The sequence below is a fragment of the Python bivittatus genome, unplaced genomic scaffold (assembly GCF_059951505.1).
Source record: "Python bivittatus isolate LINGU-HERP-01145 unplaced genomic scaffold, Pbiv_v1 ctg000020_np1212, whole genome shotgun sequence".
In the NCBI taxonomy this organism is placed as follows: Eukaryota; Metazoa; Chordata; class Lepidosauria; order Squamata; family Pythonidae; genus Python; species Python bivittatus.
The window spans coordinates 55,037,603-55,061,714 of NW_028277030.1; the positions used below are offsets into that span (position 1 = coordinate 55,037,603).

Consider the following 24,112-nt stretch of genomic DNA (forward strand, 5'->3'; position numbering starts at 1 on the left):
GTATCATGGTTTGGGCCTGCTTTGCTGCCTCTGGACTAGGATAGCTTGCCATCATTGATGGAATTCTGAATTCTGAATTGTATCAGCAAATCCTACAAGAAAATATCAGGGTGTCTGTCCATGAACTGAAGCTCAAGAGAAAGTGAGTCGTATAGCAAGACAATGATCCAAAACATAAAAGTCATACAACCAAAGAATGGTTAAAGCAGAAGAAAATCAATGTTTTGGAACATCCAAGTCCTGACCTTAATTTTATAGAAATGTTATGGAAGGACCTGAAAGGGCAGTTAATGCAAGGAAGCCCACCAACATCCCTGAGTTGAAGCTGTTCTGTAAGGAGGAATGGGCTAAAATTCCTCCAGGCTGATGTGCAGTACTAATCAATAGTTATCAGAAACATTTGGTTGCAGTTATTGCCCCCCAAGGGGGGCATATCAGCTACTGAAAGCAAAGGTTCACATACTTCTGTCACACACAAATATGTAGCTTTGGATCATTTTCCTCAATAAATAAATGAACAAGTATAATGTTTTTGACTTATTTGTTTAACTGGATTCTCTTTATCTAGTTTTAGGACTTGTGTGGAGAACATATCATGTTTTAGGTCATATTGATGCAGAAATAGTGAAAATTCAAAAGGGTTCACAAACTTTTAAGCACCACAGTAAGTATATCTATCTGCTCACTGTAAATAATGTTTTGAGATACTCCTGTTTATTTCTCAGTCCACGAGATCTCATGTACACAACCCTTGCCTACCAGGGTGAGCATGGCCAGTCATAAAGTCATGTATCAGAAGGCAGGTGAAACTTACAGGATGTTCTCTATATCTCAGTGACAACTTCATGGGGCTGAAAGATTTTGCTGAAAATAATTATATTATTTTAATATAATGCTTTAGAGCATGTTGTATTTCTGATTATTTTTTTATTAAAGGAATAAGGTGGGGCAGATGGTGCTCTTAAGAACCAGGGATAGATCTAGGGATCCATAGTGTTCCTACCTCTAACCTAATCAAAATTATCTGTCATGACTGGCAGCTTCTCAGGTGTCAGGTAGCATCTTTGTGTGGTAATGGCAAGGGTGAAATCTGGGTCCTTCAGGCTGCAAAACATACATTCCTCAGTAGACATACTTAAACATATTTTTGAGAAATTCAATGACATAGCACATTTTTTAAAATTACCTTATTGGTTGTCTTGATTCCTATAAATGTCTGGCCAAGTGGAACAGGTCGAAAACGACCATCAAAATAAAATAATCCAATATAAGGATTAACATGGAGAAATGTAGCAACATCGAGATAATTAGGTAATGTGGCTGAGAGCCCCAAGATCCTAATCATGCTTTGTGTAGATTCAACCTGGAAAAAGAAAAGAAAAATTAAGTTATCTAAATTTTATTACATAGTATACTAATTAAAGATTTCATCTTGATTTAATATATATTGCATTTTAATTGAGAAAGAAAGCCATACAGGTAGTCTTCGCTTAACAACGGTAACTGGAACCACGATTTCCATTGCACTGCTTAGCGACAGCAGTTCCAGCACTTCTGGTTGCTGTTGTTAAGCAAATCCCATGCTGTTATGAAGCACAATGTCATGTGGTCACCATCTGCGACTTCCTGCCAGCTTCACCAACTTTGCTTGTGGGAAGCCTGGAGTGAAGATCACAAATGGCGATCACGTGACTGCGGGACACTGCAACATCATAATTGTGAGCTGGTCACTAAGCACCCAGATTGTGATCACATGACTGTGGGGACGCTGCAACAGCTGCAAATATGAGGACTAGTTGTAAATACCACTTGTTCAGCACCATTGTAAGTTTGAATGTTTGCTGAATGAGTGGTCATTAAGCGAGGACTACCTGTACTGATTTTTTGCACAGTACTAGTAAGCAGGTTAAGCTAAGCAGGATTCCTCTTCTTTTTCATCCTTTCTCTCTCCTTTTCCTTGCTTCCTTTTGCAACTAAAATCCATGAAGCCACCATCCAAAGTCTAATGCAAAATAGGCAGACACACACTCAAAACTAGGGAATAAAGTATTGTTCATTCTTAGCCCCCTCCTATTTTAAAAACAAGAATTCAAACTGAATTTACAGTTCTCTCACACAAAAATCCATTTCAGGTTTGTACACAAGATTTCTTAACTAAAACAGGCCCACTTAGCAAGAAAAGAAAGCATTTCAGTTGTTGCCATTATTAAATGATCTCGTTTGATTTTACTTCTTGGCCCAATTCAAATTGCTGGCTTCCAGTTTTAAAATCTTGCATAGCTCAAGACTCTTATAACTGAAAGATAATCTCTCCCTAGTTATGCCAATTAGCCAACTGAGTTTAGCAAACAGGGTTCACTATTTGTTATTTATTTATTTATTTAGCCTATGTGCTACCCATTCCCAAAACTCTGTGATTAGCAATGTCAACATATAAATATAACCCCCCTCTCCAATATATATATAAAATTTAAAAGATCAAGAAAAACAAGAATACAAATACAGAACAAATACAACGCTCCTGCAATCCCACCTTCTAACTACGGAACACTTTCTTCTTGTGCAAGACAGAACAGATAGGTCTGCTAATCAAATTTCTACCAGGAGGGAGCTTCAAAGAGAATGCTTGCTTCCGAAGCCCTGCCAGGTGATAATCCTATAGGGACAGGACCTAAGAGGGAGTTGACCCTATTTGATCTAGTTGGATGGGCAGATTAATACAGGAGAAGGTAGCCCCTCAGATAACCAGGTTCACAGCTTTATGGGCCCTTAATACCCTGAATTGCACCTGGAAGCCAACTGGTAACCAATACAGTTCCAAAAGCAGTGGGGTCACCCAAGTATATCAGGATATACTCATCACTGCCTGGGCCACTTATACCAACTGTAGCTTCCAAGAGCTGTTCTTCATGGGCAGCCCATGAACAATGTGTTACAGTAGTTCAAATGGGAGATGACTAGGACATGAGAGACATGAGACGTTTAACTGGGTATCAGCATATTGATGATACTATGCCAGTGGTTGACTTCCCCCAGCATGTAGACGTTAAAAACAAATGTAGAGAGTGGAGAACCCTGAGATATTCCATGAAGTAAAGGCCTCCAGGAAGATGTCTCTTCTTTCACCACCACCAACTGCAACCAACCCTTTTGGGAAGGAGGAAAATCACTGCAGAACAGTGCCCCTCACTCCAATCCCTCAGAGATGTTCCAGAAGGATACCATGATTGATGGTATTGAAAACTGCCAAAAGATCAAAGAGGATTAGGAGGGCTGCACTGCCCTGATCTCAGTTTTTCCATAGGTTATCCAACAAGTGTACTAATTCGGTTCTGTGCTGTATGCTGCCCTAAACCATGACTGCCAATGGTCCAAATAATCTTCTTTCTCTAGGACTCTTTGCAATTGTAGGGCCATCATTATCTCCACAACCTTTCCAAGAAACAGAAGGTTGGAGACAAATCTACAGTTGTCCAAAACAGATTGAGCAACGGAATTTTGAGTAGGAGGTGGAAGTACAGCCTCCTTCAGAGGTGACAGAAACAACCCTTCACTGAAAGAGGTATTGATTACTGCTCAGATTCAACCTCCTGTCACTTCACAAGGGGCCTTAATCATGTCATGAGGGGCAGGAATCCAGCAGAGAAGTCGCAGTTTTAATATTGCAAGTGTTCTTAACCACTTCCTTTTCACTAAAAGGCTCAAAATTATTCCAAATCACTTCACAAGATGAGGCTGCAGACATCTCCACTGGTTGTTTACAGCTGGAGTCCAGCTCCTCTCAGTCTTAGTTTTGTCTGCCAAATGCTGTGAGAATTCATCACAACAGTCTTCCAGATGGTCTTAGTGAACATCCATCCCTAGAAGAGAACATCACCTTTATAAGAGCCATCGGACACCACTGGCCAACACAGTAAGGGGAGAAAAATTATTTTCTTTTTTATTTTTTTGCTGATTGAATTGCTACTGTGTAGGATTGAACATGAGCTTGTACCAATGTTCAGTTACACTTGAGATGGGTTTTCCTTCAGGAGTACTCTAGGTGTCTCCTCTATCATTTCATCTACCTGAGGTCCTCAGTAAACCAGTGGGCTGCAGTGGATCTATGAAAAGAAAGAGCTGCTGCAGTACAATCTAGCCCAGTGGCTTGCATGCACCTTTTTTCTAGTGAGTGACCACAGTCTTGACTAAGCTGCTCACCAGATCCTTGGGAAGCTCCCTAAGAAGCATCTGAAAACCCATGGGATTCAGCAGGTGCCTGGGGTAGAGCGATCTAATAAGGTCCTTCCCCACTGTGGAGGAATAGTCACACTGTAAAACTCTATAACAATTAGAGAGCAATCTGATCATGACAAGTGGTGAATTTCAATGCCCCTCACTTTCAAAGTTCATTGCATCTGCTGAGAGACATAAAACAGATTTGTATGTGACTTCTCATGTGTGTTGGGGGTCCTTAAATTGGGTCAGGTCTATGGTTGTTATGGTGGCCATGAATTCCTCCATTACTTCAGGAGTTACTCTATTATTGCAACATGTTTATCAACCAATGAATGCTAAATAAATGATGCTACCTTGTGGAATGTCCTCTGCAAACATGTTAGGAGATCTGTCTTTTTATTACAGGTTCAAGTAGTTTGGAAGATCTATTTCTTCCAATTTGCTTTTACCCAAGAAACTGATTTTATGTGACTGTTTGAAAAACACATTGGGATGTTGATATTTGTTTTTGTACTTGTTGTTCAGTTCCATACACCCACATCTACACACGTATTCCATACATACTATACTATACTGTAATAATCACCGTTGGAAATAGTAGAATAGAAATGGAAAAGTGCATAGGCAAATCAGTAGATCATCAAAATAATGGTTAAATAGGGAGAATTGCTTCAGGAACTTTAACTGGATAAACTGTATAGCTAAATTCTATTTTCAAGAATTAAAAACTGTCAAAGTTTGCTTTTGATTGAAAATGAGCACTTTAATTTTGTACACTAAATAGACTGAAGGCAATATTGTTCCACATTATGAAGGGAACATCAAAATAGATTTGAGACAGCCAATCCTGTCATGATTTAGAGCTGTATCCCATTCACTGGTAACTGTAACAGCGAGAGGAATATGAGCATTGTTTCATCTCTGCAATGCCCGAAAACTAGTGCATGAAAAAGGAGAAGCATAGGCCATTTTAATGGCTATGTTAAGAATGCTTTTTAGTATAACCTAACCTTACTGCAAGACAAGTTACTCTGACAAGAGAAACAGAGGAGTTCCAGTCTTAAAGGCTGAAGAAATAAATGAATATTTATGACTTAAAATGCACGTCTTATTTTGTATTTAAAAGCTGTGAGGTTTCAGAACCTGGAAAATATTCTGATGAAGGTAATTTTGTTCAAATCCTAAACAACATCTTGAGATTCACTGCCACTGGTGCTTGATATGGTAGAATTAAAAAGAAACTTAAATATAATTGTTGGCAGTGCCATACAGCATACTGACTTTATTATGATAGGGGTAGGGGAGAGTTGAAGAATAAGAAGGTTGAACACAGATTATGAGAATAATTGAGGACATATGTATTGTCAAAGGCTTTCACGGCCGGAATACGATGGCTGGTGTGGGTCTTCCGGGCTGTGTGGCCGTGTTCTGGAAGTTTTGTTTCCTAACGTTTCGCCAGCATCTGTGACCGGCATCTTCAGAGAGCAGGAGCACAGAGAACTGCTCCTGTCTGTGCTCCTGCTCTCTGAAGATGCCGGTCACAGATGCTGGCGAAACGTTAGGAAACAAAACTTCCAGAACACGGCCACACAGCCCGGAAGACCCACACCAGCAATTGAGGACATAGTTGAAATTTTAATCCTATTTGGAAAGACAACCATTAGGTTATTTTAAGGGAATAATTCTTTTAGGAGTATTAAAGTTATTATTAAACCTACCAATTTCAGCATAGATTCTTATTTATATTTATATAAACATCAGATACAAGTGGGGGAAAGAGGGAAAAGATGATACCAGATAGGGTTAAAACATATTATGCCCAATTTTATTAGGAATATTAAAAACTCAACTCATTATGTATGAGAATAACTAACAACATGGTCACGTTAACCTAAATGACATGACATGAATCCAGTTGCACCCAGTGTCATGCCCATATATTGCAAGTCCTTTATACCTTCAAAGCAGATCATTGTGATGAGAGGAGGAATTCAATGGGATGGAAGACAGTCAGACATACTGAATATAATCTAATGCTTTCTATCTAATTTTGTAATAGTCTATCCTTAATTAAAATGCACTCATGGCTTGTGTTTTCTCTGGATTGAGAGAACAAGACAAATAAAATCATCACTTTATAATGTCAGGGTTATAACTTGGTTGTGTTTTTAATCATTTTCATACTGTTTTATGGGTAAAAATAATTACTTATGAAACTGGGGATTCTGAAATGCAATAAGATATCTGCAATTACAGTCAATAACTGTATACAAAATATAACTTCTGTAGATCTTGTGATATTTATTTGAAAATATTTTTATTTGACTGAAATCTGCAACCAAAAGACTGGAAATAATGGCCTATATGAAGAGGAGTCTGATTCATCATTCAGCTATTATTCCCTTGTTGCAGAGGGAAATTCCCTGGGCTAGGAATGGGAGCAAAAAAGAAGGACAAATGAAAAGGACTATTTATGAAACATATCTAAAAGGTAATATTGAGTGGATTCAACAACTTTCATTTGTTGACTGAATCCTGGAGAAGATAGCAGTCCTTCCATCTGGACATTTTTCTCAAGGCCTAAAAGAGGCGCCAGATAGATTTGATCGATCATGAAGTCTTTAAACTGAACTAATTCCTGTGAAATGAAAACCCCTGAAGTAAAGATTCAGAGAAAAGCCTTGTTACAGCAATTTCCTTTACAGTGCACACTAAGAATCTGAAAGAATATTGGCTTATAAAATGCACAGCTTTTGCTATCTACACCCTGAGGCTCAGAGTATGAAAGACAAACAAGAACAGGAAGGCAAGCATATCTAAATATATTGGTGGAGTGACTCCCATGATTGGAAAACAGCAATTGAAAGATGCAATTTGTTCAAGAGGAATAGAAGCAATAGAAAGGAGGAGTTGTACTCTATGATAAAAATACCCACATCTGGACAGAAATTTGAGGAAATTAGGACCATGATACTGCAGAGAACATCTGGATTAAAATAAATCGAAGACCAAATATAAGGCAGTTTGTTATTGGTTGTTTATTATCACCAGGACAATAAAGTATAAAATATAAAGAAGAACCTTTATTTCAGTCAGTGACCAGTCCATAAAATTCTTGAATACTTTCCAGAAACAAACTGCAGATATTTCATAGGCATGTAGCTGTAGCGATGGGGGACTTTAATTAGCTCAACTTTCTTTCTTTCTTTCTTTCTTTCTTTCTTAGATTGGTAAGGCTGCCAATCTTAAAGCACAACTCTGGGCAGCTCACAGCAACAATAAAAACCACAGAACCATACAAACATAAAACCATAAAACAAAACAAAAACCCAGCACCTCAGTCATCCCCCTGGGATGCCCCAACAACCCACCCCAGACACCCTTACTCTACCTAGTGCCTGGACAAGATAGGGGCAGCCACAGAAAAGGCATGCTTTTGAGGGTGCACTAGGTGGCAACATTTCAGGGAAGGGACCTGGAGCATGCCTACTTTATCTGATCTGGTAGGACAGGCAGATACTCTCAGGGAGAGGCAGTCCCCAAATAACTTGCTTTGTCCATATGTTGGCAGACAAACATTACCAAGCACATTCCTTCCAGGGAATTCCTGACTTGTCTTACTTGACAACTTTCTCATTCAGAAAGAGGTAGAAAACATGAGGATGAGCTATTCTTTTTATTTAATACTAACCATAAGGAGACTTAGTTGAAGAGGTGGAAATAGCAAGAACATTAAGAGACAGTAACTATACAATACTGGAGTTCTTGATATTAAAGAAAACTAAACCTGAAAATAGCAAATGTGTAACTTGGACTTCAAGGAAGTAGATTTTATCAGAGCAGTAATAAATAGAATTCTTGTCAGGAGAGGCTATTGGGAAAAGTTGCTCAAGATGGGTGATGGAAAGTTTTAAAAGATACCAAAATCACAATTGTAAACAATTCTATAAAAGAAAAAGAGAGAGAGAGCAAAAGAAACCAATGTTACTATCAAGAAAGCTCAATGAAAATCAGAAGAAAAAAAAAAGGCCATACTTCTTTCTACTTCAGAAAGAGGGACAGGCCATCTGGATGAGTATACAGAGATTGCCTAGAGTAGCAGACATGTTATCAGAAAAGCTAAAGCTTAGCTTCAGAATGAGTCAGGTGAAGGATACCAACAACAACAGAAAGAATTCTTCAGATATATTCAAAAGAAAAAGCAAAAGGAATCTGTATACTAGCTTTTCACTGAAGACCATAAATTGCTAACAGGCAGAAAGAAATGGCAGAGCTACTCAATTCCTATTCTGATTTCAAGCCTCCCCAACAAGTGGGTACAGATTTCACAGGCAATTGCGAAGAGCAGACTGAAGAAGCAAGAGAGAAGCTTATGACAGAAAGATGGTTTAAGAATGACTATCTCAGGGTACTGAAGGAACTTGTTCATGATCTGGTGAAACTGTATGAATTATCTTGGAGAAATTCTGAAGGAAGATAAATGTCTCCATTTTTCAAAAATAGAGTCAGACTGAAATCAGTACTTGAGGTGATCCTAGATTAGATCATAAAATATAAGCATTCTGAAAACAATGCAGTGATCACCAGAACTCAGCATACATTTGTCATGTAGAAGTCTTCACAGATTTACAGTATCTTAACTCATTTTTAATCAAGCAACTTCCTCAACATATTCCTGGAATGCTTGATTTAAACAAGCATTTGACAAAGTACCCAGTTTATTCTGTTTAGCAAGTTAGTCAAGTATGGTTAGATTAGGGAGATGAAATGCTTCAGATCTGATGCTTTGGAACATGCATGGGTACACATGTTGGACATGTCAGCACCTTCATGAAACAGTTGTGTCTTTTCCTGGGCTTCCACAGTTGCTGCACAATCCCAGGAAAATATATATTTTAGCTAAGGAAGGGTAATGGTATGTAGAAAAGACCTTGGGAGATGGGGCGAAAAGATGCTGCCTAGGGAACACTCAGATAAGAGACAGCTGGATAGCGGGTGGGGCAAGAGGCTCAGAAGGGACCTTCCCTAGTTTCTCAGGCTGTAAAGGATATGGTGGGAGAATTGTACTTTCAGACTTGCAAGATTCTGTTAATGTAGCTTTACAATAAAGTAGAATTAGCTTATCTGGACATGTTTCCTGTCTGGTCTACCTGGTAAGGCTGACAGGAAGTAACAACAGAGAATTCACACCCTTTCCAAAGCCATTCATATCACGTTCATATTTTCCTAGGATGGTGATGATACCATACAGGCATATGAAAAGAAGCAACTTTTTAAAGGAGATTCCAACAGGTGTTTTGTGTTACCCATTCTGCAGTACCTTTTCAGCTTCAGATCTGAAATTCTGCATATCTCTAATCTAGATGGCATGAGAATTAAGTAGCTATAAAGCTGGCTCAAAAACTGAAAGACATATATGGTAAATATTGGCTGAGAGATATAAATATGACCTATTCATCTATGAAATTCTTATAATATGGGATAATCCCAGATTACGTATTTGTTCTGTTCAACTAAGTTATATGGCCACCTATCTACTCTGGATGGAGAACAGAATGGAACAAGTAGAATCTATATGGGAAGAAAGGTTTGTAAACTGGACCTCTTGTAACATTATTACTTTGAATCAAGTCAACTCTGAAGAAACCACTTTTAAAACTTGCAGAATTAAAAATGAGTTTGATCTTCTCCAGAGAACTTCATAGAGAATATACCTGCACAGTGTATTCATATTAGGCACATATTGTTTCATTTATTTGGTCCATATGCAATTATTGCTTCTGAAGATCCACAGCAGTTAGTGGTTTTGGAGGATTTATTCATGGATCCTAAGCCAGTAACCCATCTTTGTAGGATGCTGATGAAGTTGATATTAGTTATTTATGTGACCTTTGGAATAACAAGCTTGAATGTCCTGTTCTGGTAAATCAACGAAACAACACATTAAACAACATGAACTTTGTAATCTATTATCTTAAAATGAGGATATTATAGGAAAAAATGTTTTGTGTCTATCAGACACCTCAAGGAATATTTAATAAGGGCTAGTTACAATCACCTGCTATTGGAAATGTATCTCAGAAACTGGAACATTAAGACACATGATTTGATTTTCTCCTATTATTATTGCATTTAGCATCAGCAGGATTGTTAATATGACTTAGAATCAATCACTTGATATTAAGGATGCATGAGTTTTTCTTAGTTATATCCCCAGGATTTGGAAGCTATTAAGAGATCAGTTTTTTCAAGCCTTGGGATTGACTAAAAAAATATTGTGCAGCATTGGAAGGAAAAATCTACACCCAATTTGCAGCAATGGATTGTTCATATGAGTTGAATTAGACCTTTTTTTGGACAAGGGGACAGTGAAGAAGACTTGAGCAATATGGTCAGATTTTTGGAATTAATTTTCAGGCTTCCAGACCCATTTTTCTTTTTAAAACTGCTATATATGTTAATTTTGTTATTGTGCTTATCCTATAATGTTGTTTGCTGTTATACACAGTTGTATTTTTATTAGTTTGCCTTGTAAACTAATTTAACAAAACACATTAAAAATTGCTCATGAATTGTTCCTTATCAGATTGGTAGGGGGCACTGAGTCGGGTGCCACAAAGTTCAGATCTGTGCTCTGGGCTGTTCAACACTATTAATGACCTTGATGGTGGAGGGAATGCTTTTTGATCTGCAGATGACACAGTAATGGATTAGATAGTGTTACCCTTGAAAGCAGGAGTAGAAGTTGGACTCAGTGACCTTCCAATTTTATAATTCTAAGATTTTGTTTCTTATAAAAAAAGAAAAAGGTATTACTGATCCTGAAATTGATCTTTCCTCCAGGATGCAATTGTTAGTAGTAGACCTATAGATAACACATAATTAAATGCCACTCTTTATTGCACATATTTCATAGTATGGTCATGCATTTGCCTATGTGTTAAGCATAAGTAGAAAGTCACCACAGGCAAAATATGTAGCAACTGTAAATAATTATAGCAATTATTATTGTTTTCTATTAATTGATTATGTCACTGACATTTAAATACAAGGTAGATCCATATTAGTTCACTGACCAAGTAGAACAGAATTTATTCTTTGCATCCATATGTTCAATATACCAGTAAGGATACTAAGAGTAATAATCAGTATAGTACAAGACATCATTCCACAAGAAAGCACATTTAGGATTGAAGTATATGTTCAACCTCAACCTGTCAGACATTTGAGGTGGGCCAGGTTAGGAAACAGATACCACAAGGATTCCAGGAATGATACTTTATTGTTGCAGAGAATGATAACAGAATCTTGAAAGCTTGTCAAAGTTTCTCTCTGCTTCATCTTATACAGAATCAAGGTGGGATTATTCTGAGTTACTTTCTTATGAGTCCTGCTTTTCCAGGACTGAACTGCTTTTTCACCTCCCTTAGCAGTTCATTACTTCCTTTTCATATGCCTATGTGGTAATCATAAGGAAAATTATTTAAATACTGAATTTAGTAACATTTATTATTTAGTTTTTATACTTCTTTGGGTTCCAAACTACAAACATACAAATGCAATTAGGGCACCATGTCTAGAAAAATAAGTATGTCTTAACTATTCTGAATAAACTGCATTTGTAGCTAGGCAACTATCTAATGTTATTCAATGTCTAATTGTATCAAATGAAACCTGGTGTTTAAGTACTCAGATCTCACAAGCATCTAAAAGAGCTCTTATATCAAATAATAGAAACATACACAAAAATGGCATTCAGAGCCTCTAATTCTACCTTGCAGAGGATGAGTATTCATATTATTCTAAGAAAGGTTTCCAACTCAAAACAAAACAAAACGAAACAAAAAAACACATTCAATTTTTTCCAGCTGAGTCACTGGATTCACAGAACATTCAGCCATAATTCATAATGGCATACCACAAAGGTAAAACAAAATTGCAACCATGCTGCAATTTAGCATGATAGGCCTGTAACTGCCTAAGTGTTACAGAGCATGCTTGATGAATGAAATAATGAATTAACATTCTTTTTAAGTAATAATCCAAATCCAAATTCTTGTTACATTTTTATCATTGAGCAATTTAAGCATAATCTAGACCTTAAAGCTAAAATCATTTATTTATTTATTTATTTGATTGATTGATTGATTGATTGTCACTGCCCATCTCATTAAAAAGCGACTCTTGGGCAGTTTACAGAAGAGATAAAATCCATTAAAATACACTATAAAACCATCTTAAATAATTAATAAATAGGCGGCCACACAAATCTGAAAGACAGACCAACAAATAAAATCTGCAATCTATTTACTCTAGCAGCAGGAGGTAAAAAAAATCAAATCAAGTCATTACTGGCATTTCTTCATATCTTTACTAAAAATGGCAGTCTTTTATACCCAGTATACCCAGAAAATCATATCTACTTGGGAATCAAGTACAAGTTTGCAATGCCTCTGGAAGCCTCCATAAGCATTTTCCATATACAGTCAGGTCCAGAAATATTGGGACATCGACACAATTCTAACATCTTTGGCTCTATACACCACCACAATGGATTTGGAATGAAACAAACACAATGTGCTTTAACTGCAGACTGTCAGATTTAATTTGAGGGTATGTACATCCAACTCAGGTGAACGGTGTAGGAATTACAACAGCTTGCATATGTGCCTCCCACTTGTGAAGGGACCAAAAGTAATGGGACAGAATAATAATCATAAATCAAACTTTCCCTTTTTAATACTTGGTTGCAAATCCGTTGCAGTCAATCACAGCCTGAAGCCTGGAACGCATAGACATCACCAGACGCTGGGTTTCATCCCTGGTGATGCTCTGCCAGGCCTCTACTGCAACTGTCTTCAGTTCCTGCTTGTTCTTGGGGCATTTTCCCTTCAGTTTTGTCTTCAGCAAGTGAAATGCATGCTCAATGGGATTCAGGTCAGGTGACTGACTTGGCCATTGCATAACATTCCACTTCTGTCCCTTCAAAAACTCTTTGGTTGCTTTTGCAGTATGCTTTGGGTCATTGTCCATCTGTACTGTGAAGCGCTGTCCAATGAGTTCTGCAGCATTTGGCTGAATGTGAGCAGATAATATTGCCCGAAACACTGCAGAATTCATCCTGCTGCTTTTGTCAGCAGTCACATCATCAATAAATACAAGAGAACCAGTTCCATTGGCAGCCATACATGCCCACGCCATGACACTACCACCACCATGCTTCACTGATGAGGTGGTATGCTTAGGATCATGAGCAGTTCCTTTTCTTCTCCATACTCTTCTCTTCCCATCACTCTGGTACAAGTTGATCTTGGTCTCATCTGTCCATAGGATGTTGTTCCAGAACTGTGAAGGCTTTTAGATGTCGTTTGGCAAACTCTAATCTGGCCTTCCTGTTTTTGAGGCTCACCAATGGTTTACATCTTGTGGTGAACCCTCTGTATTCACTCTGGTGAAGTCTTCTTTTGATTGTTGACTTTGACACACATACACCTACCTCCTGGAGAGTGTTCTTGATCTGGCCAACTGTTGTGAAGGGTGTCTTCTTCACCAGGGAAAGGATTCTTCGGTCATCCACCACAGTTGTTTTCCATTGTCTCCCGGGTCTTTTGGTGTTGCTGAGCTCACCGGTGCGTTCCTTCTTTTTGAGAATGTTCCAAACAGTTGTTTTGGCCATGCCTAATGTTCTTGCTATCTCTCTGATGGGTTTGTTTTGTTTCTTCAGCCTAATGATGGCTTGCTTCACTGATAGTGACAGCTCTTTGGATCTCATCTTGAGAGTTGACAAGAACAGATTCCAAATGCACATAGCACACTTGAAATGAACTCTGGGCCTTTTATCTGCACATTGTAATTGGGGTACTGAGGGAATATCACACACCTGGCCATGGAACAGCTGAGAAGCCAATTGTCCCATTACTTTTGGTCCCTTAACAAGTGGGAGGCACATATGCAAACTGTTGTAATTCCTACACCGTTCACCTGAGTTGGATGTACATACCCTCAAATTAAAGCTGACAGTCTGCAGTTAAAGCACATTGTGTTTGTTTCATTCCAAATCCATTGTGGTGGTGTATAGAGCCAAAGATGTTAGAATTGTGTCGATGTCCCAATATTTCTGGACCTGACTGTAGGTATAGCAGGTATATAAGGTAAAACCAAAGTAAGCTTATAAAGATAAGTAACCCTGAGAACAAAGGTTAAACCTTATGAAATCACAGAAATCAGTTAGGATTCCTCCAGACAACATATGTTTGCACTATTTGAATTGAAAAATTCAGATGTTCCTCAGAATAGAAATGTCATAAAACTAGTGCTAATTTCCAACAACATCTGCAGTTTTTATTAAGGTAAATATCTAGCAACATCACAAGTTTTCAAATAGGGAAAACAAATACACACAGATGGTAATGAAGAACAGGAATACAATTTTGATGAGGGACAAATTGTATGAAGGTACTAATCTTCCCTTCTCTCATCACGGACGTATGCAGGATAGATGGGTTTCATAGGAACCTGCTGTTATTCAGAAATCCCAGATAAAATAGTGGTATTCTTACCTGTATTAAGGGGGAGCAAAATAAGTATGCTAGTCCCATTCCCACACATAGCGTAGATAGTAGATAGCCCTTCTATCCACATCAACAAGGATCCCAATTTTCCAGTTTTCAACTTCGTGGAGAGCCTCCACAGACAGAGGTTTCTTTACTGCAGCTGGTTTTTATACACAGAAGACAGTGCAAAGGGGACCAGGACAAGCACATTTCTCTCCAGTCTTCTTGAATATGTGCAGAGTATCACTGTTTCATCTAACACTTGAAGAGGGCTAGTATTACTAGCTTATTTGGGAATCACTCCCCCAGTTCCCCATGCATCAAATTCAAATGATGCACTAGGCAGCTGTGTAGACCTCAAGGTGTCTGGAGTAGTGATGTTGTAATCGGTTTGGTTTGGAAAGAAACAGACTGGTGCAGCTGTCTTGAAGAAACTTACTACTACACCAGACACTGAGAGAGGAAGGAAGATAGAAAATTGCAAATATATGCTGAAGTCCAATACTTCACTTAAAAATAATGAAAAAAATAATTTTAGAATCTACTGAAGTCTGGCATTTTACAAAACTGCCTTAAAAAAAAAAAAGTCTGACAGAGTGAGGAGCTTTTCTGTCTGGAAAAATGACTCTCGTATTTCATTTGATTCTTATCTCAGAGGAAACATTGGTCTTTTCTGACGTGACTAGTGGGCAGAGTACTAAGCATGCTTTCCAGGGATTCATTTAAATTAGTAACTGAACTGAAATTCAGAATTGAAGGAAATATTTTCCTCCAAAAATACTGAGCCTCTATAATCCATATCTGAAACAATTCATGAAGGAGCATGCCAGTTCTACCCTACTTCCCCAAAAGCCATCCTTGCAAAATAAAAGACACAGCAGTAGAGTAGAAGCAATAGAGGTCTTGTCATTCAGTTTAAGGTATATTGGAAATGTCATGTCCTATGTTCCTCAGTTCCAATAAACAATGGATAGTTTTCAACAAGCAAGGAACATCCACTGTTTTAAAAAAAACGATAGCAATGGAAGGGGACCCTAAATACCTTATAAAGGACTTCTACCACTGCTGCCAATCCCCATTCTCCATCCCATCAATGTCTCTCTCCTCACAAGGATATGTTTTAGGGAACGGGTGGAGAAAAGGATAATGTAACTTACTAAACTAAAGCTATCCCAGATTTCTTTAATAACATTTAGAATGAACAAGTACATTCCAAATTGAGATGGGGTGGGATCTTTTCAATCACTAATTTAAGCAAGAACCAACATCAAAAAAGCATCTCTTGATGCACCAGTCAAATGGTAGCACTATAGCCAAATTTCTTTTGGAGCCAGGAAAAAAAGAAAAAGAATAAAAATTTCAATTGCACTAATTTGTTGAGTAAATATCATGGAAGTCTAGAGCCTTCTGCTCTCACTCCTGCCCTCCACTTAAAACATTTTCATTTTACATCTGTGCTATTTTCAGGAATGCATAACTTTAAACATCAAAGTGCAAATTAGTTTCAGAGGATTCTTTTGATGTTGTATCCACAGCATAGGAGCAAAGCTCAAAGCCTTTTCCTCCCAAAACGTTTTATCAATTCAATTTGAGTAACATGTAAAAGCATAAAACGCATAATGTGCAAACATGTTTTTATATTCTTATTTAAGACCAAATCAGTGACTCCAGAGCTCCTTCCTTACAAGACAGCTTTAACTTGATCCCTGGGTTGAACAGATTAAAAACTGATCTTTACGAAGGATACTAAAAAAACAGATGATTCCCTAGCTGAGATTTGTGATCCTATCTACACTCTAAAGAAGTCTGCCATAAACCCTATTAAATTTTCAACCATAGTAGTGATTTCTCCCATCCCAAATAACATATTACTCTTCTAATATTTTAACCAACTGTTGACATTTAAGTATCATATTAGCTAGTTTTAATTTTCAGTCATCTTTTTTCTTCTGTTCCAGGATTATTAGCCTACTTTGTATCTAATACAGAATCACAGATGAATTAGGAAGTGTAGCATGGTATTACTTCTCTAATTTTATTCAAGAGCCAATAGAACACTCAGTTTATGCAAAATAATCAGGGGGGGGGAGAGAATATATTTCATCAGGTCCGAGCATTCTTCACTCATCCCTTCTAGGAACACCCCTCCTTCCCTACCACAATGAGGCAACATAGCAGGACTTGAGGGGGCAAGCAGAGATTAATTTGCTAAAATTATGTGCCTGGAATATTTGTTCCAACCATAAACAAAAATTATTTTCATCCAAGTTGAGATTTTAGATCTGCAATTATTTGACCAGCTTCTGTCATCGAGCATCTCACATTTGCCAGCTTTCTGAGCTGTATTTCAGTAATTAGTGCTGTCATTTTTAAAAAATGCTATTTGATTTCAAAAATGGCAATCACTAGAAAGACATTCTACTGAAGGGCACAAAAAGCCTTTGGAAGATGTGTCACGTTCAAGAACTGTGAGCAAATTTCAGAGCGTTCCTTATTTGAGTCAGGATATTCAAATAAACAATCCCAGATCTATATGTAAATATATTATCAAGTCTATCCTTGCAGAATTATTTTTCTTCAGTATGATTTTTATTGGAGAAGTCTTTGGCATATGATAAAACAAAATGGCAGAGCTTGAGCAACAGTACAGTTTTCCAACAAATCTAAATGAACAAGATGTAATACTGTTATTTAATATCATCATATGCATATATATATATATATATATATATATATATATATATATACACACACACACACATACATGCATACTAAGCAACTATATATGTTGCTTAACTAAGATTAACATTTAAAAACATATATACAGCGGTGCTTAATAAGTGAATGAAAAAGTATAATGCTTTTGACTCATTTGTTTAATTGGGTTCTCTTTATCTAGTTTTAGGACTTGTGTGGAGAACAGATAACATTTTAGGTCGTATTTTTGCAGAAATATTGAAAATTCAAAACGTTTCGTAAGCTTTTAAGCACCACTGTATATGTCATTTCATATGGGATAATAGAATGGGGTCTATTATCCCATATGAAATTAAACAGAGCTAAAGACATGTAGAAATATACACACATATATATATATGCATACATGTCTTTAGTCTGCTTAATTTCATAAGGGATAACAGAGCCCCTTCTGTTCCAAAAAGCCAAGAGACAAAAATGCATTGTCTTCTCATGGCAATCTTTACCGATGACTGCTTCTGGAAGCAGCTTAGGTAGGTAAATCATGGAAGATTTAATTAATTATTATTACTTAAGATGTTTGTTCTAACAATCAGCTTGGACATACCTGACGTAAGGTGCGGGCTACCAAACTTTCTAGTACGGGTCCTCTATCTTCATGGAGCAGGTGTACCTCATCAAGAATAAGGAGTTTCACTAGTTGGGAAAGAGCGACATCTCCAACACTCTTCCTTGTCACAACATCCCATTTTTCTGGAGTGGTCACAAGCATCTGAGAATGCAAAAGACATAATAATAATAACAACAACAACGTTGAAGTTTTTAAATTTATTTTTCAGTGCCTTGCTGAGATGTTAAGAACAACTTTGAAAATTAATGAAGCTAAGCAGATCAACTTAAATTACAACATTAAAACTTTCTTCTTTGCAACTGAAACTCCAATAGAAAGCCTATTCACGAAGTACAGCTAATAATGAACTCTTTTAAAAGATGCCCAATCCCTGTTATCTTCATGTCTAGCCATTTCAAATGTGCACCTGCAACTTCTCACTTATTAAAACATTTCTATCTCACACTTCAGTTGGAAAGGCTCCCTGTGTTGATTAGAGATTAATGAACGGAGACCATTCCTCTATTGTGCTTGTGTTAATCTAAACAGTTACAACACAAAAGGAAAATTATAGTGGAACTTGTTTATTGGGACGGCTGAGATTGGCTCCTCTCTCTCTCCTTCAGTTCTCCTTTTAGAACATTAGTGGATAATCACTGGGAGAAACAAAGCCTAGCCTTGCTCAGCTGTCAATGGCTTGTCCCTCTGTAACTTTCAGAAGGGCATCTAGCAGCTAAGGTCCAAAACTGTAATCTGGAAAGTACCTAGAAAAAAATGAACCAAACAAAGTGTCCCAACTCAACTAGGAATGCAAGATTGCCCGTGCTGCCTGGGCTATGTTTGAAGCTTATTTGCACATATGCATAAAAGCTGATTCTGCTATCAATCTCTTAAAATGTCAATATCGTTGTATTAATACTATGGAATTTCAATCACATACTCCAGAAAACAGACTAAAACCTGGGCACTTAACTACTAAAATTTAAGAGTTGGTATTTGTTGCGCATTTGCATCCCTGTAGCAGAAATGATAAATCACTGTCTTGGAAATAATATATCTCAGGCTTCAAGGGCATATGAAAACTAATATCCATTTAATAACTTCACATTCAAGAATTATCTTATGAATAAAATGGAGAAAACTGTTTTAATTGACCCTTAGTACTTCACAGTATTTGCAGGTTTAAGACACGAAAAAAATCAAGGAAGCGGTCATAAAACCTATAAGGACAAAATGCAGCTCATGTTTATTAACAGCTGATTTGGGATGGAATTTTCTTGCTGCACTTGCACATGATTTAAACTGGCTAAATCTTTTACTCAGTATGGTTGTCACAAAAGCTAGAAGTTTATATGTTACACATTTAGACTTATTAGAATGAAGGTATGCCAAAATGAGCTAGACAGCCAACATCTGCTCAATAGCAAAAACAAAAGACAGAAATATGTAGCTTTGGCCAACTTATCATATCCATCCCTTTCTAATCATATAGAAAGCATCTGAAAAATTCAACCACTCTCCTTCATTCCAGGACAGCTAATATTGTTTAAGTCACAAGACCCAACTCATAAACCATTGTTAAATGTTTTTGCGTAGACTGATTTATATTTCAAGAAGAGTTTAAAGAAACTTTCATATATCAGAAGTGTCGTAAAATATTACATGATTGGGCAGGGTGTACTGGGGGGGGGGGGAGAGAGAGAGAGTGAGAGAGAGAGACCTCCCACCACATCTGAACCACGGGAAATGTAGGGAGCTGACATCTAAGAAGTCTCTCCAGATTTCAAATTGGATTCTCTTACAGTGTTATTTGGAAATGCAATGGACTGAACCTGGGAGATTTTTCATTAAGCTTCTTATTCCATGTAGACATTTAATTCAACAACATACATAACAGCCATAGATATTTTAGCTTGGGCACCATGGAGAAACTTTAAAAAAAGTGAGCATGAGGAATTCTTCCTGACTCTCCTGCTTCACTCGTTACGTAGCAACAGAAACAGCTTTTTGAAGGATTGCCTTTGAATATCCCAACAAAATAATAATAAAGTTGACACTTTATAGCTTCCTAAAATGAAAGAATGCTAGTGAACAATGAAACACTAAATGTCCAATGAGCTATTACAATAGTTTGCATCAAATCATGGCCAAGTAAAACAAATGAAGAAGAAAAAGAATCAGTAGTACTGTATTGTACTGTGGGAAAAGCTAAAGATGCTAGTCACCAAAGAACTAGGTACAGATCAGTTGATAATATTGAAGCCAGGAGCAGCAAAGTTTTCTTGCACACTAATTGTAGTATTTAATGAATCTGTGATAACTCTAAATAGTGCATGTTCAACCAGATTTTATAAACTGTTGTCACACCTATTACTGATGCAACTTATTAACACTTTGAAATGAGCTATGTTAACCACAAAAATTAGCAGCTGTAATTTTCATAGAACATTAATTAGCAAACTGTGATGAAATATATTTAGCAGTGCATATTAAGGATTTAAAGGTGTGAAATGCTCCAAATACTAGCTATTTAGCTAATTTGCCAGAGCTAAACTGGTACTGCTGTGATCACACTTCTTCTTGTGCCACAGTTTTGCTGTCACAACTTAAAATAAAAAAAGAAATGTATGCCTCCCCGCCCCCCACCCTTTTCATTTTAAAGCATTTGGAGAGATTCTGTATCAATGTAGTGCTCTTTTATGGCTAAGTTATAATTAAAAGTTGCTGTTGGAACTCTAAAGAATGCCTATAATTAAATGTGAAATTGTGTACATTGTTACACTAAAGGCAGTGTGAACACAGTGCATGCAGTAGTTCTGAATTTCAATAGAGCTCTGACAGAAATACCATTTGAACAAACTGAAGACAGGGCCCACACAAACACCCGATGGACTGAACCCAAAGTCAGAAGGAGAATAACAATAATGCTTCCTTTAAGATTTATGCCTAAAATCTTGTACTGAGAAATTGGGAAATGTGGAAGGGAGAATAACAAACAACTTTGAGAGGCCCGGTTTAAAATACAATAGTAAGCCTTTTGTATGCCCTGGGATTTAAGTAAGCAGCTTCATTCTCAGCCTGCCTACAACCTCAGCAATCTAATGCTGAAATGTAATTTCCTGGAAAAGAAAATCAGAAGACTCACTGGCTCGCCAAAAATGAGATGCAGTAGGCATCCCCCAATTCAATTTTCATTCCAGATCAGGATATGACAACCTGTGAGAGTTCTTTCCCTTTCAGTGTTAAAAAAAAAAGTGGGAATTAATTAGAACAAGAACATGTACTTTTCCTCCATTTTTAATAAAAATAATCCCTTAAACTTTTCTGTTAAAGCTCCAAAAAAGTTACTGTGCTCAATTAGAGGATCTGTTCAGGGTTAAAAGATACATGCCTCCGTACCCTAGTTCCCATCTCTAAGCCACTTTATGTGATAGTGCACAATGTTCAGAAAGAAGCAGGTTGATTTCTACCACTCTGTGTTCCAGCTTTCTCCCGAGTGATTCAAATAAGTCATGACATGGGCAAATATGTCACTGCAAGCTTAAGGAGTTGTTCAAATCAGCAAAAGAGTTATTCCTTGTTGGCTCAAGGTCCCTATATACATTATTCAAAGGATAGTTTTTATTTTATTAATAGTCACACTCATTTGAAGAACAAATCATTGGCATAATTCAGCTGTATTTGAAAGAAACTTTGTTCTTTGTACCTTTGAACACAGTACTGTAGCATGAGAATAAGGATTTGTGAGGGAGGTCTGACAGATGGTAATCCTACACCGACTTCTCTGAAACTTAAAACAGGGCAGAATTGTCAATGAGAGTGTATGCTCCCTCCATTTTTCTGATTCTATCAATGGTAAGAGGATTCTTCGCTAACAGCAACTCAGCCCCTGGTTATGTTAACTGTCTCCAAGCTGCTGAGAGAGAGTTAATTTTAAAATGCTTCAACAAATGTGCATAAATCAAACTTCTGGTTTACTATATTGCTTTACTACTGCTTATCAGAGAGGTCAGGATAGAGTGGAGAGGTAGGAGAGGGAAGGAAGGGAATACATGCCTGAAACTGGAAACAGTAACTTGCCTTATTTTGGTAATAAAGAGAGAGAGAGAGAGAGAGAGAGAGAGAAAATCACAAGAAGGTATGGTGGGCTGTCTGTTGGATAAATGTCTATGAACCCACAAAGTCCATATGACATATTTACTGTAAACCATAAGCTTGGTTACCACGAATGAAGTCGCAGGCTTTGTCAGGCCCAGCCCAAGAACAATGATGAGGCAGTCCAGTCCAGTATAGTTCCTTTATTAGCTTACGCCCAAAAGACAGAATCTCGCTAGACTAAATCAATGCCAAAGCAACCTGTGAGCCTCTAGGGAGGGGCTAGCCTCAGCTGCTTCTTCTCACGGTCCTGCTGTGGGCTGAGAAAGCGCTTACCCTGTACCCTCTCCTGGAATGCACTCCCTTCCTCCTGATAGCCTTGATCTTCCATTCCAGTATCCTCCTTGCACATGCCTTCCATTACAGGCTTGTTCTCTAACCTCCAGCAGCATGGCTATTGAACTGTCTTTCTATGTGCTTGTTTAAATATGGAATGATAGTTAAATAGGCACACTGTTTGGGAAAGAGAAGCCAAGATACATTCAAGCTGTTCAAAGTTTGCAGCAAGGGTGGGCTCCTAGTTTTAATCTGGGTGGGCTGCATGAGGACGCATGGACAGCAATAGTATGGCACTGCGGGAATGGGTGGGAGTGACCCTTGAGTTTTGTTTTGTTACAAGGGATCTTAAGGGGCCTTAAACTAACCCCATCCCTTTAAAACTGGCCCCCAAAATTTCAGCCCCATCCAGTCACTCCAGGCATGGCAAAATGGGATCTGTGAATGAGATGCTTAAGGATCTCAAGTGGTCTGTGTACCACAGGAAACTCACCCTAGTTAATAAGTTATTATGTTGCTGAACAAATATAGTCACTGATAGATCATTTGCTTACATAGCCCAGAATATCTGAAGGGCATAAGGTGCCCTACATAATCAGACTATTACAGCTGTGTGACAACATTTCCATTCATGCTGAAAGACAATAGGGACTAGGTGAGCATCACTAAAAATATAATGATATATAGCCCTATATATGAAAAATACATACATGTTGCTGACACATACCATTAAAATAATAATAATTTCATCATTATTTTCTTACAATTGACTTTCAACACCATGATAAATTTCATGTAGTGATAACGTTCTCAATTTACGAATTTGGAAAAAACATTTCACGTTTGAAATAAAAACCTCTTAAAATACTTTTCTAGATTCTTGTTTTCTTCTACTTTAGCAGACTGCCACAAAGCATTTTCATTTATATCACTATTATACCACTTCACTTCCCTCAGCACAAAAATGGCCAGAAAATAAAGTGTCACATTTGTTTAATGCAATGGAACTCATGCAAGACATTTCAATCTGGCTTTTATATTAGGGCATGACAAAATAGAAATGGGTTAACTGTCAATATTTTAACTGTCAACTTAAATTTTTCTCTGCCCGTGTAATTTTCTTCCACCACCCTAGCAGTGCCCAGATATTTAACAGGCAGAATGATGTTCATCACTGCAGAGTCTTGGTGTGTGCAGATGATCATTGCTTGCCAAATGTAAAAATGGGTAGAAAACTTGAAATTAACCACTGAACAAAGACCAACAACTTAACAGTAATTCACACCTTTACCACACATTTAGACTACTGGAACAGCTGCCTCTGAAAATGATGAGGAAATTGCTACTGGTATAAAATGTGGTAGTCAAGAAGTTAGCTGGTGAGATCCAATTTACTTTCATGGCGGATGACGTGAAGTCATTGAAGAGAACGCTGGAAAAAATACCGGGCAGCCTAGACCAACATCATCAGACTGATCCCCAAATGGCTTCATGGGACAGCAAGGAGGCGCGTGAGGAATCGGCATCTAGGAAAGGAGAACAGACAGGTCCCCCTGTCAGAAAGAGTGAAGAGAAGACAAACTTGCTACAACAGAGGAGCCTG

The 24,112-nt window shown here is 37.6% G+C and overlaps 1 protein-coding gene across 1 annotated transcript in view; it reads right to left on the reverse strand.

The window, feature by feature from the left end:
* Positions 1-24,112, reverse strand: part of ASCC3 (activating signal cointegrator 1 complex subunit 3) — a 234,016-nt gene that overhangs the window by 151,387 nt on the left and 58,517 nt on the right. Inside the window, exons 11-12 of the mRNA XM_007421586.4 lie at positions 18,076-18,240; positions 1,187-1,363 (exon numbers count right to left, since the gene is read on the reverse strand). Coding sequence (XP_007421648.2) covers positions 1,187-1,363; positions 18,076-18,240 — 342 coding nt within the window. The remainder of the gene's footprint in view (positions 1-1,186; positions 1,364-18,075; positions 18,241-24,112) is intronic.